This window comes from Lepidochelys olivacea, assembly GCF_965140295.1.
Source record: "Lepidochelys olivacea isolate rLepOli2 genome assembly, chromosome: 3".
Taxonomy (NCBI): Eukaryota; Metazoa; Chordata; order Testudines; family Cheloniidae; genus Lepidochelys; species Lepidochelys olivacea.
In genome coordinates this window covers 21,520,369-21,535,835 of record NC_140413.1, presented here as the reverse complement: position 1 = coordinate 21,535,835, position 15,467 = coordinate 21,520,369, and the positions used below count along the sequence as shown (strand labels likewise).

The 15,467-nt window shown below is 49.1% G+C and overlaps 1 protein-coding gene across 1 annotated transcript; it reads left to right on the top strand.

Annotated features, from left to right (window-relative positions):
* Positions 1 to 9,297: 9,297 nt before the first annotated feature.
* On the top strand, positions 9,298 to 15,123 carry GDF7 (growth differentiation factor 7; the record flags this gene model as incomplete). Its single annotated transcript, XM_084622300.1, has 2 exons — positions 9,298 to 9,637; positions 14,201 to 15,123. 2 exons carry the CDS (start codon positions 9,298 to 9,300, stop codon positions 15,121 to 15,123), a joined length of 1,263 nt encoding a protein of 420 aa, XP_084478426.1.
* Positions 15,124 to 15,467: the final 344 nt, after the last annotated feature.

Sequence of the window (15,467 nt, the reverse complement as noted above, 5' to 3'; positions counted from 1 at the left end):
TAGAGACTAACCAATTTATTAGAGCATAAGCTTTCGTGAGCTACAGCTCACTTCCTCAGATGCATATCGTGGAAACTGCAGCAGGCTTTATATATACACAGAGAATATGAAACAATACCTATTCCCACCCCACTGTCCTGCTGGTAATAGCTTATCTAAAGTGATTTCCAGCACAAATCCAGGTTTTCTCACCCTCCACCCCCCCACACAAATTCACTCTCCTGCTGGTGATAGCCCATCCAAAGTGACAACTCTTTACACAATGTGCATGACAATCAAGCTGGGCTATTTCCTGCATAAATCCAGGTTCTCACATCCCCCCCACCCCCATACACACACAAACTCACTCTCCTGCTGGTAATAGCTCATCCAAACTGACCACTCTTCAAGTTAAAATCCAAGTTAAACCAGAACATCTGGGGGGGGGGGTAGGAAAAAACAAGAGGAAACAGGCTACCTTGCATAATGACTTAGCCACTCCAAGTCTCTATTTAAGCCTAAATTAATAGTATCCAATTTGCAAATGAATTCCAATTCAGCAGTTTCTCGCTGGAGTCTGGATTTGAAGTTTTTTTGTTTTAAGATAGCGACCTTCATGTCTGTGATCGTGTGACCAGAGAGATTGAAGTGTTCTCCGACTGGTTTATGAATGTTATAATTCTTGACATCTGATTTGTGTCCATTTATTCTTTTACGTAGAGACTGTCCAGTTTGACCAATGTACATGGCAGAGGGGCATTGCTGGCACATGATGGCATATATCACATTGGTGGATGTGCAGGTGAACGAGCCTCTGATAGTGTGGCTGATGTTATTAGGCCCTGTGATGGTGTCCCCTGAATAGATATGTGGGCACAGTTGGCAACGGGCTTTGTTGCAAGGATAAGTTCCTGGGTTAGTGGTTCTGTTGTGTGGTATGTGGTTGTTGGTGAGTATTTGCTTCAGGTTGCGGGGCTGTCTGTAGGCAAGGACTGGCCTGTCTCCCAAGATTTGTGAGAGTGTTGGGTCATCCTTTAGGATAGGTTGTAGATCCTTAATAATGCATTGGAGGGGTTTTAGTTGGGGGCTGAAGGTGACGGCTAGTGGCGTTCTGTTGAATGCTTGCTACCCAAAACCTAGCACTGTGTGGCACTTCAGATCAGCTGTATGTGCCAGACAATGGAAACTTCCTTAAAATTGTGGAGCTGATGGCTGAGTTTGATGCTGTACTCCAGGAGCATCTAAGAAGAGTCACCACCCAAGCAATGTACACACACCACTACCTTGGAAAAACAATTCAAAATGGGATCATACAATTACTGGCAACAAAAGTCAAACAGAAGATTGTGGCAGATCTGAAGTCAGCAAGATATTAGTCTATTTTTCTGGACTGCACACCTGACATCAGCCATATGGAACAAATGACTTTAATGGTGCATTTTGTAACAACAACAGAACTTAGTGAAAATGTCCCTGCAATGGTGACTGTCAGAGAGCATTTTCTAGAATTTATTGACATTGATGATACTACAGAAACTGGTATGACAAATGTGCTTCTTAAAAGGCTGGAAGATACGGAAATTGTGATAGCTGACATGAGAGGTCAGGGCTACGTTAATGGTGCCAACATGAGAGGAAAGAACAGAGGAGTGCAAACACAGATCTGAGAGTTAAACCCTCGAGCTTTTTTTGTCCCATGCAGTTCATTCATTGACATTGGTGGTCAGTGATGCAGCATCAGCTTCTAGTGAGGCTGCTGAATTTTTTAATGTAATTCAAAGCATCTATGTTTTTTTCTCTGCATCAACTCATCGATAGCAATTTTGAAGCAACATCTGGGAACATCCTCTCTGACACTGAAACCACTGAGTGCCACACGATGGGAAAGTCGAGTAGAGGCGATAAAGCCTATCAAACACTAAACTGGGAAGATAGATGATGCCATAGTTGCCATTATGGAGGATAATGTTATGACAGGAACTGTTCATGGGAGAACAATGGCAGAGGGAAATGGAATCACTAGAAACATACATAACTTCAAATTTCTGTGTGGCTTAGTGTTGTGGCATGACATACTGTTTGAAAAGCAGGAAGCAAGAGACTCCAAGCAAGAGACTCCAAGGTGTTGACCTTGATATATGTGGAGCAATGGAACAAGTGGACAAAGCAAAGTCATACCTACAGTCTCACCAGTCAGATGAGGGATTTCAAAACGTTCTGAAGAGTGCACAGAAGTTGGCAGAGGAACTTCACACTGAAGCTATTTTCCCACCCATTCAAGAATACAAGAGTCGCTGAAGAAGACATTTTGATTACGAGGCACGGGATAATCTCATAAGAGACCCCAAACAAAAATTCAAAGTTGAATTCTTTAACCAGGTGCTAGATTGTGCAGTACAGTCAGTTGAGGAACATTTCATGCAGCTCAAGGAATGCAGCAGTATATTTGGGATGTTGTATGATATTCCAAAACTCCTCTGAAGAAGACCTACACCAGAAATGCAGGGCACTAGAGACAGTGTTGACACATGATGACATGCGCAATATTGATGCGAGTGATTTAGGTGATGAACTGAAAGCCCTTTCAAGCTACATTTCAGCAGGATCAACTCCAAAGGCTGTTGTGGAATATATCTGCACAAATAAGATGACCACCCTCTTTCCAAATGCTTTTGTTGCTCTGCGCATACTTCTAACACTTCCTGTAACAGTTGCCAGTGGAGAACGCAGCTTCTCCAAGCTGTTTAAGTTAATAAAAACATATCTACACTCCACAGTGACACAGGAGAGGCTGGTCGGCCTTGCTACCATCTCAATAGAGCATGAGCTGGCCCAGACTGTGGACCTTCAGCAGGAAGCAGTTCAAATCTTTGCAACCAAGAAGGCACGGAAAGCACCATTTTGATTATTGAAACAGATAAAAATGCCAGTGTTTACTATGCAGACAGAAAAGTTACATTAGCTGTTCAGGCATTTGAAAGTTAAGTGTTACTTAAAATTTTTGAACAAGGCATTTTAAGTTGTTAGTTCTCCTTTATTGGGGTAGGTAGCAGAGCAGTATCATGAGAGGAGAACAGGAAGAAGGCAGAATGGAGACCTTTCAAAGTTTTGGCCCAAGCGAGGAGGCATGGGGGTGTCATTTGAGCTCCCCACCTCAGGTACCAAAATGTTGTGGCCTGGCCCTGCTGTATCCCTACCTGGGGTTTACCTTGACTAGCTGCATCGAGGTAAAAATGACACCGCCTTGTCTCCATCAGGAATTTATATGGAGACAGCTACCTTGAGTTTACCAGCTTGATGTAAAAACATTTTTTCCCCATGAAGACATGTCTTTATTCGGATTGCTCTGTGAACAAAGGCTTTCTAAATTGGCGGCCTGAACCAAGAAGTTTACTTGTGATGTTTTATTGGGGCTATTCAACACGCTCACAGGGGGGACACGATGCCTTGTGCAATCTAGCCAGGTGTTCAGCCCTCAGTTTATTTTTATCTAGTAATCAGCAGCTAATTGGAAGGTCTGTTTTTTTCCCTCGGAGAGCAGCTCAGCTCAGCTGTTAGTTGAAACAAGTGACGAAAAGAGGCACTGGCAGATTTTTGACACAAAATGATGATGATGCTCCATTGCCAGCAGAGCTGCCCAGGCGGTAGTACAGAAGTAGATGCTTAGCTGGTGGTAATCAACTTGGCTTATGAGGTTTGAAGGGTAATGTCAATGCTGTTTGTGTTTATTGCATTAATAGCGGCTAATGACAGGAAATCTCAACATGTGTGGAGATAAAGGGCTGTGGGGATGTGGCTAACCACTCCGGCATCAGACGTGCTGCTGCTGGCTTGCAGTTTCTCCTGGGTGCCTCAGTTTCTCTCCTTGGGAGATGGTCTTCCTTGGGCTGGTAGGGTGATTTTATTATTTGGCCCTGTTGTCAAATCAAAAGACCTCCTTTCCTGGGGTTAACCAAAAACCAAGCTTTCTCCCCTTGGGACAGTGCCTCTACAGACAACTCTTCCATCAGTGCAGCCCTCTCACTGGGATCTGCAAATAATCCTCCACTCTGTGCCTCAGGGTTGTCCCCATCCAGGAAATCCTGTGGTATAGGGGAGACAATGCCTTTTCCCTCCTCTGGGCTCCAGTCCTAAGGCCCTAAGTAATGGAGCAGCCATCTGCTCCAGCCTCAAACATCTGCTTCACTACAGTGTGTGTGTTGATAGGGGCAAATTGATTAAAGGCGGGGACCAGAGTAGCATTTTTGGGATCAAGACAGAGGGTTGTGGGAGCTGAGTCAGCAAAGGAGGGCTCAAATCAATCAAGTGGGGTGGAGGTGCTAGAGAGCGCAGTGAGATTGTGATGGAGTGGTTGAGAGAATGTTCAATCAGCTGGAGAGTTGCCAGCACAGGTGAGAGTGAGGTCAGAACAGGAGATGTTTCCTCTGAGGAATGACCGTGGGTTTGGGTGGGAGAGGCTGCAGATTGGCCAAATCTATGGGAAACGAGGACAGTGAGGGAGTTAGAAGAAAGAGAATCAATTGCATATAATGTATAAATCCAGGCTTAATAAGAATTCCTTACCCTCGCTCCAGCTAAATCACTTGGTAGCTTGATGAAGAGAGGAGGGGTTACCCAGTTAGGCAGCAGGCAATACCTCAGAACATCTTCGTTTATGCACTCCAGATTGTGGCCATTTACTGAAGCTAAATAATGATGCGATCATTCTGACTTCATCTAGTTTGCATCAGGGTAGGATTTGGCCCATTATCTTTAACTTCGATCGGCGAAGGGCTAAGGGGAGGGACAGATCTTTGTATGATTGGCAATTGAGAGTGCCCTCAAGTGGAAAGAGATGTTATTCTCTATTGGAACAGATCTGTTTGCTGGCAAGGTCCAATGGATATAAAATCTCTCCTGGTTGTAAGGGTGTTTTCTCTGTATAAACTCACTAATTGAGTTGTAAAATAAAACTGTGGCCTTTCCTCTCCAATTTCTGCTGCTGCCGTGTGTTAATTTGGGCTTTGGAAGGGGGCTGGTGGGGGTGGCCACCTGCCAGCATGAAGTTATGCGCAAAAAGTTTGCACTCCTAGCAAAGGAAGGAAAGCAGATCTGTCCAAGGAGCAGGAAAGAGCTAGAGGGTGAGAGGCTGCACTTCAGGAACCTCTGGGCCACTGCAGCTCTGGAAGGTCCTGCAGCTGGACTGGGCTGGGCTGATGGAAATTCAAGAAAGCCCAAAAGGATTTAGCCAATGCTGCAATGCAGAACAGATGGGAAACTCTGCACTTTTGTTCCTCTGATAGATGCAAATTGATAGAGAGGACAGAATGTTGGATTTATAATGTGCATCCCTTAGCGTTGGGCAGTCAGGATTTGTCCCTGTATGTGTGTGTGGGGGGAGGGGAGGGTTGATTCTTATTTTCACTGGCTTCATAGCAGTACAGTACAGTTCCATCGAACTCAGTGGAGTCACTCCAAATTTACATTGCAGTTGTGAGCGGAGAATTAAACTGCTGGGGTCAGATCTCCAGCTGGCGCATATCAGCATAGGTCCCTTGTGCAGCCATGCAGATTTACACCATCTGGGGAACTGACCCTACCTGTTTGTTGCTCAAATCGCTCCCCCACCCCCCACACACAAAGAGCAAAGCTGGCTTCCTTTGTTTTTATTTACTATGATGATGATAAACAAACCATGAGCCACACAGCCTGGTTAAAGCATAAGATGTCTGTAGCTCTTACGTGGGAGGGATAGCTCTATGGTTTGAGCACTGGCCTGCTAAACCCAGCGTTGTGAGTTCAATCCTTGAGGAGGGCTGTTTAGGGATCTGGGACAAAAATCGGGGATTGGCCCCCCTTTGAGCAGGGGGTTGGACTAGATGACCTCCTGAGGTCCCTTCCAACCTTGATATTCTATCTATGATTCTTTGGCTACTGTAAGGTAGTAGCAAGGCAGATGATGAACTCAGGCAAATAAACACTCAAATCTCTCAATAAACCTCTTGCCAGAGCAAGTTACTCAATGGCAGTGAGTGAGGGTTAATATTGTTTCTGTTTTAACCCTGAGACTTCAAACGGATTAGAAACATCCCCTCTCCCCCCCCCCCTTTTTTTTTTTTTTTTTTTACAAAACACATCAGTTAACTGGGTTTGGCCGAGTGGGGGTTTTGCACTGTGGCTCTTTTCTGAAGAAGGGTGGGTTTTCATGCAGGTCTCACGTGATTCCTTCCAGCAATTAGACAGCCTCTGACGTCGATCCTTAGAACTTTGCTAACATCAGACAGTGGGAACTGTTGAATGGGGGGGGGGGGCGGTTACTCGCAAGAATGGAGGAAAAGCGCTAAGTTCCCACCCATGGTGAGTCCCGCTCCCTCACCTTGGGGCTGAAAGGACAAGGAGCAGCTTTGTCCCCCTGGAAGTAGGTCCCTTAGAACTAGCTGGGCGCCCTCTGCAGCCCAGGGAGCAAAAGGAGAGAGGAGGATCCTGCCTCCTAGAGGAGAGGGGTTGTCTCTGGAGCCAGGAGGGAATCCCTTGGACTGAGTGCCTGGAGCTGTGATCCCTGCTTTCCTTGGATCAGAAACCAGCCCTAGGGGGGTCCCACCGCACCACCACCCGTCCCCAAACTCCGACACAGCGCGATTTGCCTGCGTGGCCTTCGGACCTCGGCGTCCGGGCTCTCTGTGTGCCGGAGTTAGGCGTGTGATCCGCCCCCCGCTGCCCAGCCAAGGCAGGCGCACGAGTGCGAGCGAGCGCACTGGAAGGTGGGAGGTGGGGTCGTACCGAAAGCCAGAAGCGCTGGGATAATAAAACACCTTGGGGAGGGCGGAAAGCATGTGCGAGGCTGGGCGCGGACACCCGGGGATTGCGCTCAGAGGAGGGGCTTGGATTGAAACGAGCTTCCCCTGGCACCCCGGGCCAGCCAGAGCACCGATCGCTCAGCCCAGCCTCTAACCTCCTGCTGGGGAGACACTAAACGCCGAAGTTACTCAGGGCTCCGCCGTGTATTAAATGCACATTGTTCTAACGCAATGAATGCCCGCGATGGCTGCCGCCTTCCTGAGCTGAGCTAGGAGGATTTTAATACACCGCAATATTTTAGCAGTCCCCCCCCCCGAAAAAAAAACCCAACAACAACAAAACTTCTCTCCCCACCGACACACAATCCTCTTCACGTTAGGGAAGAGCCGATGCAATCCTCTTGGCAGATCCAGAAATACTGAACCAAAGCTATGTACTGCTCTGAGGCATTTCTGCCCTGTTGGGCTGGACAAAGAACACCCTGGCATTGCAACAGGCGGGCACATCCTCGCAGGACTCGGCAGAGCTGGAGACCTCGAGAGAGATGGATTGGGGGCGGGGGGGGGGAGCGGGAAGACACTTTCTCCCGACTTCCAGATCAACCGTTTATCCTGACTTTGTAAATTACAGCAAGACAAAGTATAACAAACCGAGGGGGAGGGGGCGACACAAAGCTTTCGATCCAAACCCCAGAGAGATTATGCCAACCGATGAAGGATGTTGACAGATGCTTTTTAAAGTGACCTTTCGCTTTTGAAACCGCGGCAGTCCCGTTATAATAAGTGTCTCACAGAAGAAAAACAGTTAACCAAGTCTCCCCCCCCCCCCCCCGGACTATTATTCTCAGTGGCTGTCGAATTACACAGCGAGAGACGCAGAGAGCAATGCAGAATCAAAGTAGTGTATAAATAGTCCCGTTTTAAAGAGATTTTGTACTTTATTTAGCACGGACTATAATTTCATCAGGAGGTTGTCACTGGAACTGTTTCTATTGCATCATGCTACTTGTAAGTACAGAACAAATCTAGCTGCCTGACATAAAAATTTGCTTTTAATTTAGTGACAAAGCACCTGTATTTTTTTTCTAAATCCTAAATACTTTAGTGACAAATGCTCTTGATAAACGATTGTTTGGGGGGAGAAAAATGTTTGGTTTGGCTAAACACCTACATTCCTTAAATAAATCTTTGCAGCTCTTGTTTTTGTATTTGTTGAGAAATCGCAACAGACATAACCAGAAAGCCGCTGAAGAAAACTTGAAATAACATCCTAGTAAATATCGCAGTTTGTTATTTTAATCAGGATCCAAGGAAACATCTGAATTTTACCAAGGAAACCCTCAGTGCAAGGGAAAACATTCACACTGATGCAGACTTAAGTTTTGTTTTGCTTTATTTTTGTCTTTCAAGAAAGAATTAGAAACGAAGATAAACTATCTCCACTTTAAATAATCACAACCTCCACTTTGCATTTGGGCCAGTTTCAAGTCTAACGCTAAATGAAAACGGCAAGATGCTTCTTTAATGATCCCCTTCTCCTGTTGTTTAACGTGGTTTCTAAACAACTATACAATCCCCAATATTAGGAAAAAGAAAAAGAAATGAATTACACTGTGTTGCCACGCAGCAGTCTAACAAATCTCTCTGCATTTAGGACACGGCATTGCTCTGCTTTTCAGTTTGTAAAAACTCGATTATTGTCAAGAATTTCTGCTGCTTTATTTCCCATTCTTTCATAGGCTGGGTTTTTCAATAGGACATTTCTGCTTCTCTTCTAAACACTCAGCCCGTTTGCTGCTATTGTAACATTTCTATCTCCAGTTATATTGTCTTATTTTTTAAAAAAAATTAGACTTTTCCAACATCAGAATTAAAGTCGAAAAGAAAAATAAGAACCCACTTGAAAAGCAGATTAAAATCAATTACTCCACGGTTTATAATTCAAGTCAATACTAGGTTTCTCCTGCCCTTGGTGAATGCGTGTCACCCTTTGGGGGGACCATGGGTTTCTCCAGAGCCGGGGTGAAACCCCTTCTTCCCATGTCTGTTCATCGCACAGTCCACTCTCCTGAGTTTTCGGGATCTGGCTAGTTTTAAGGATTAATGCCAACTGTGGTGGGGAGACGGGGGCGGGGGGGGAAGTTGCCTACCTGGAAACAAAGCATTAGCATTCGTGCAAAGCCCGGGGCATAACAGAATCGCCTTATTTCCGACGGATTCCAAAGGAAAAGGGTGGGGGGGGGAAAGGGGAGGAATTTTAAAAGAAAAATAAATGATTCAGTGTTTGGGTCTCCCTTTTGGCGTTTGCCAATATACGTTGGAGCAGCAGGGTGGGCGGTAGGAGAGCTGGAAGGTGCGGGTGTGTGTTGGGGGGGAGGGGAGGGGGATGCGCTAACCCCAGAGAGCTCGGCAGGGGGCGCTGTGCAGGGGCTGCGGATCTCACTCGCTGATTAACACAATGTTAAAAAGCAACCGGGGAGTTTCCAAAGCCATCAAAGCCCCTGCACAACGCTCTCCTCGCCGAGCGGAGCCCACTGACAGCATGGATCTGAGGGCGGCCGCGGCCCTTTGCCTGTGGGTGCTGAGCGCCTGCCGCCCCCGGGACGGGCTGGAGGCGGCTGCGGTGAGGGGCTCGCCGGGAGCCGGCAGCTCAGGGCCACTTGCCGCCGCCTCTGCCTCCTCCTCGCAGGGGAGGCTCCCGAGGCAGAAGGAGGCTGGACGCCGCGGCGGAGGGGCTCTGCGGAACGGCACGGTGGTGCCCCACCAGTACATGGTGTCCCTCTACCGGAGCCTGTCCGCCCCCGAGCCGCCGGGGGCAGCCGCCAGCAGCGGCGGGGGCCGGGCCGATACGGTCACGGGCTTCGCGGACCTGGCGGCCGGAGGTGAGTAGCGGAGGAACAGCTGGAGCAGCGACGCAGGCACCTGTGCGCTTGGCCCGGGCAGAGGCAGGGTCCCTGGGGGAGCGGGGGGAGCAGGGCGGGCTCCCCTGGCCCGGGGCAGCTCCTCTGCTCACCAAGCAAGCGAATGAAACTCCGGGTGTGCGCAGTGGGACATCTGAGGTCTCACAGAAGAGGGGAGGGCAAGGGACGGGGCTGTGTCAGGCCATGGAACGGGTTCATCCACATATTTAATCCGGAGCCTTGTAATCCTAATCTAACAGCTCGAACTACTGCTGAGCTCTCTGCTCCGAATCTAATAGATCCAGCTACTCCCGAGCTCTCTGCTCCTAATCTGATATATCCAGATAATTCCGAGCTCTCTGCTTTCAATCTAATAGACCCAGCTAACCCCGAGCTCTCTGCTCCTAATCTGATATATCCAGATAATTCCGAGCTCTCTGCTTTCAATCTAATAGACCCAGCTAACCCCGAGCTCTCTGCTCCAAATCTAATAGATCCAGCTACTTCCGAGCTCTCTGCTCCGAATCTAATAGACCCAGCTAACCCCGAGCTCTCTGCTCCGAATCTAATAGATCCAGCTACTTCCGAGCTCTCTGCTCCGAATCTAATAGATCCAGCTACTCCCGAGCTCTCTGCTCTCAATCTAACAGATCGAGATAATCCTGGGATCGCTCACCCTAGTCTAATAGCGCGCGCTAATTCCGAGCTCTCTGATCCTAATCTGAGCGATCTAATGGCATCCTGATCTAACCAACCCTAATCTAATACATTTATGTAACCCTAATCTTAAACCAATCCATCTCATCCTAGTGAGTCTAACAGATGTATCTGCCTGCCTAGATCTGTTTCCTTTCACGCTTTATTTCCAGGGCAAGGTGTTCCAAACACAACCTCCAGAATAACCAGCAGGGCTCTTTAAGCAGCTATTGAAATGAAAAGATTTCAGGGTTTCCTGTGTCCCACCGATTGCCCTCCACCCCCACTCTCCACACTCTGGATCGGTTGGGGGGGGGGGAGGGAGTGAAGAGAAACTCAATCCTCCGCCCTTCTCCCTCATCCACCCACTGCCTCACTTTCCCAGAGCATCCGTGTAAACCGGCGAGTGGACACGGCTTCTAGAGGGAAGGGACCGTGCCGTGTCGCGGGGTGGGCACACGGGAGGGCCGCTGACGTGCTGCCAGCCCGGGAAGGAGAGTGGGAGAACTGCAGGGTGGCCGGCTCCTGGGCTGGAGGAGGCAGGTGTGCCGGAGGAAGAGGCGGAGGCAGAAAGGAGAGGCGTCAAAGATCCCGGGGGACCCTGTCTGGCTGCTCTCCTTCTGGGAGGAAGGCGGGGGGCCGCGGGAGGGGAGTAAAAGGGGGCACAGCCTCCCCTGCTCCGGGCTGTGCGGGGAAAGGGCCAGGGTCTCCCCGACTCCCCCGTGGCTAGCCAAGGAGGAAACTAGGGAGGCGCAATCTGCCCCCCCACCCCACCCCGAGACTGACCTGCTACCCAGCTCCAGACACGGCCTTCCCGGGTGGGACACCTCCTCCAGCACCACGCACAGCCACAGACCGCTCAGCGCCTTCCGCAGCGATTCGCCCCGCTTTGCCATCCACCGCTCGCTTGGGGCTGGCGCTCAGGCAGCCCCGGTGTGCGGATGTCTGGCCCCCGGTCTCTCCAGCGGGCGGCCAGTTGGCCCGTGGGTGAGTATCTGGCCGATTGTTGCTCTTTCCCCTTGATTATTAATTATTCTTATTGGCATCTCTGATTCCAGGGGCGAGCTCGGAAAGGCAGGGACCTCTGCAGACCTTTGGGTTGCTGGGTTTGGTGCATTTGTCATCTGGTTTGTGTTAATCTCCGCTGCCGTCACCGCAGCGGAGATGGAGACAAATGTAACGCACTGAAGCTGGAAAGGCAAGCCGTTTGAATCGTCATGCCCTGGGCAGGGGCATGGGGGTGGTGCCGGGGCAGAGCCGGGGTGCTCTTTAACAAAGCACCCACGTGGCTGGGGACTGAAATCGACAAGTCACAACCGATTGCAATCGGTGATGCTTCGGGCTCGAATGAGCAGCTCCCCAGGAAACAAAAGTTGGCCGCTAAATGCCGCAGAAAGCGTTGTCAAATGATCGATGTTCGCCCAAAACGGCAGTACAGTTTTTGCCCAGGTGTATCGCAAGCGAATTTATTGCCCTGGGGTGGGCTCAGTAAACACCGAGTAGGGCAGCTAAACGCCTTCCACTTGGAATAAAAAAGAGAGCGCTTTAATTTTTATTTATGATGTAACGAAATTACTGTTTTGACTGGTCTGGGAAGTTTGAAATGGACAATCTGGGCTGTAAAAAGATATTTAGATCAGGATGAAAGCTTTTATATATATATTAAATATATTTAATTATATATTAAAATCGTGGCAAGTTAAAGCGCTCCACACAGCAAATCTCTAAAGATAGCTCAGGAATCGCTGTCTGGACTTAGCTGGTATCTAGCAAATGCAATTTTCCCTAACGAAGACAGATCTGCTGGAGGGTGACTGTCAAATGAAAACTGTCAAATGAAAGAAGCTTAATCGCCTGGTTTTATTCTGACATACAGATACAAAACTGTACAACTCTTGTATTCTGAGGGGGCCAAGTCTCCTTAGGGAAGCCTCAGATGTACACATTAGCTCCTGTTAAATAGTAATCAGGATGTGTATCTAGTATTACTTATTACTGGACAAGATAGTGCCGTTGATTTCCTATTTATATTGTCGTGAGTTCTGCTTGGGAAAAAAGACACAATCTGGTATATTTATATGTATAAAATATAACTATATTAATATAATCTTGAATATTATTTAACATGAACTAAAATACGCATTTTAGGCTTCCGTAGATATAGGACCAGAAGGCACTTGAATACGCATAAATAGACATCCCTGGTTTTGGGTCTGTTTGGGTAAAGTCATTGGGAGGTTTGGCTTAAATATAAATGTCATCGTTCTGTTCTTAATTATTAATTATTATTATTATTATTATTATTATTGAAATACGTATGTCAATAGGCCATGCCGCGCAATCAGCTTTTAAACGGAAATCAGGATTTTCTACTTAAAACCCGATGGCTCAACCTTTTGAAACGCTCAACGAGCGGACTTAAATGGGCAAGCCGTCCCCGTATCACGCGCAACAAAGACCCCTTAAGCCTCCGATCTGATATTTATCGAGGAAACTTTTCTGCGGCTCAGCCGGGCTGTGAGCGCAAACCGCTTAATGCTGCGAAAAGTCTGCACAGTATCTGGGAGTTTCAGAGCAAAACGAAACCAGATGAGCGCTTCAAAGGGCTCTCCTTATCTGCCTCTCGCAGGAATTTTAAATCTGTTTTTAAAATGACGATAAGAAAAAAAATACGGTATCAGAGAACGCACCAAAATGGGTTGGTTTCCCTCTTTGGAGAAAAGATCCAGGGGTTCTCCTCCTCTCCAATGGTGAATCAAAGCAATACTCAGATTTTCTGTCCGCTACCATGGGCACTGGTTTCGAAATCAGTTTAAGAGAAGATATAAAAGTGCAAATACTTTACACAATTAACCTCGTTGCTAGGACCATATTCACTGCCCCAGCAAGTGGCTGCTGCGTGAGGCGAGGTTCAGAACTTGCAACATTTGAGGATCAGATTTCGGAGGGGGGAGCTCTTAGGGGTTCACTGCCATCTCCTTCTTTTTCTCCCCCTTCCTTTTAATTTTGTTTTCTTCACATCTAGGTCCTTTAATTACTCCCAGTAAACGTTCAAGTGTGGCATGGAACAGGAGTTTGGGTTTCAATCTGATTTACAAGGGATACACACACACACAATTCAAGGTTTCAGAGTAGCAGCCGCGTTAGTCTGTATTCGCAAAAAGAAAAGGAGGACTTGTGGCACCTTAGAGACTAACAAATTTACTTGAGCATAAGCTTTCCTGAGCTACAGCTCACTTCATCGGATGCATTCAGTGGAAAATACACCATTCAAGTTATCGCCTTTTTTCTAGCTAGTAGATATGAGTTAAATTGTCCTGACAGATTTCAAAATGTTTAACTTGGGGGGTGGGGGGGTGGGGGGACACACACTTTAAATCCTTGAGAACCTGCTAAATGGGCATCGACTTACAGATTGTGGCTTTCGCTCCAGGCTTTTTATGGGGATTGCAGTGCCTGCTGGTTTCACAGCCAGTGTCCCACCCTCGGGAGGGGAGGCTGCCGGGGGCTCCCCCGGGGCTCTGCAGCACCCGGGAAGCCCGGTAGATTGCTAAAGGCGTTCCCAAAAAAAAAAACACCCTCGCGCAAGGACTCCGCGGTCGCGGAAGGGCCCTTCGCGGGCGCGGGAAAGGAGCCGCGTGGAAGGGCGATGCAAACCCTCCTTCGAAAGCAGGCGGCTCCATCCACCCCGTGCCCAGCCGGGGTGGCCATTGCGGCAGCGAGGGGTCGTTTGCCTGCCCCATTTCCCTGGCAGGCCCTTGCTGGAGCTAAGCCCCGCTGCCTCTGTCATCCAGGATCTCCCTCCCGCCCTAGCCCTGCCTCAGTTTGCCTTTGCTTTCTCTCTTCCAGATGACTCCCCGGCAGAGGCCGGCCAGACGTTCCTCTTCGATGTCTCCAGCCTGCCGGAGACGGACGAGGTGGTGGGCGCTGAGCTCCGGATCCTCCGGAAGCCCCCCGCGAACCGGAGTTTAGCCCTGTCCAGACAGGGAGCCCTCCACCACCTGCTGCTCTCCGCCTGCCCCAGCGCAGACCGGCCGCCCCGGCTGTGGGACTCCCGGGCTGCGGACATTCTGGACTCAGGCTCGCCCCGCTGGGAGGTGTTTGACGTGTGGGAAGCCATGAGGGACGGGAGAGAGAAACCCGGCTCGGGCCAGCGGCTCTGCTTCATGCTGAGGATCGTGTCGGATCAGTCCGGGAGGCCTCTGCCCCCGGGGCAGCTGGGCTTCGGCAAGCCCCAGCCCCAGCCCCACGAGAGAGCCCTCCTGGTGGCGTTTTCGCACAGCAAGAGGAAGGAGAATCTCTTCAAGGAGATCAGGGATCAGGTGAAAGCCCTGGGCAGCCCCCCGTTCTTGGAGCCCCCAGATCCTGGCCAGGAAACGCCCACTAAACCCAGGAGGAGGCGCAGGACCACAATCGCCGCCCGGGCTGGGGGAAAAGGGCAGGGCAAGAAGGCAAAGACACGGTGCAGCAGGAAGGCCCTGCATGTTAATTTCAAGGAGCTGGGCTGGGATGACTGGATAATCGCCCCTCTGGATTACGAGGCGTACCACTGCGAGGGGATCTGCGATTTCCCCTTGAGGTCCCACCTGGAGCCTACCAACCACGCCATCATCCAGACGCTGATGAACTCCATGGACCCCGAGTCCACTCCTCCCAGCTGCTGCGTGCCTTCCAAACTCAGCCCCATCAGCATCCTCTACATAGACTCCGGAAACAACGTGGTTTACAAACAATACGAGGACATGGTGGTCGAAACGTGCGGCTGCAGGTAGCAATTTCTGCAGCCCCGTTACCCCAGCAGCCAGCCCTATATATATATATATATAGTGTCTAAGCAGCCTGGGTCTGCTACTTAACACTCTGCATACAGTATCCAACGTGCATGGAAAAGATGGGACATTGGAAGCAGGATCATTGCCTGGGTGCTGCTGGCTGTCCCCAGAGACAGTATATTTGCATCCCAACTTGATCCTAAATATTGTGCTGAAACATCACACAAATGGGCACTTTAAAAGGGGAAAAAATCCGTGACTGTTTTTCCTGGAATTACAATCAAGCTCTAATATACTTACCCAAACATTTGCTGTCCCGCCCAGTCTAGAAGGTCAGCTGAGGA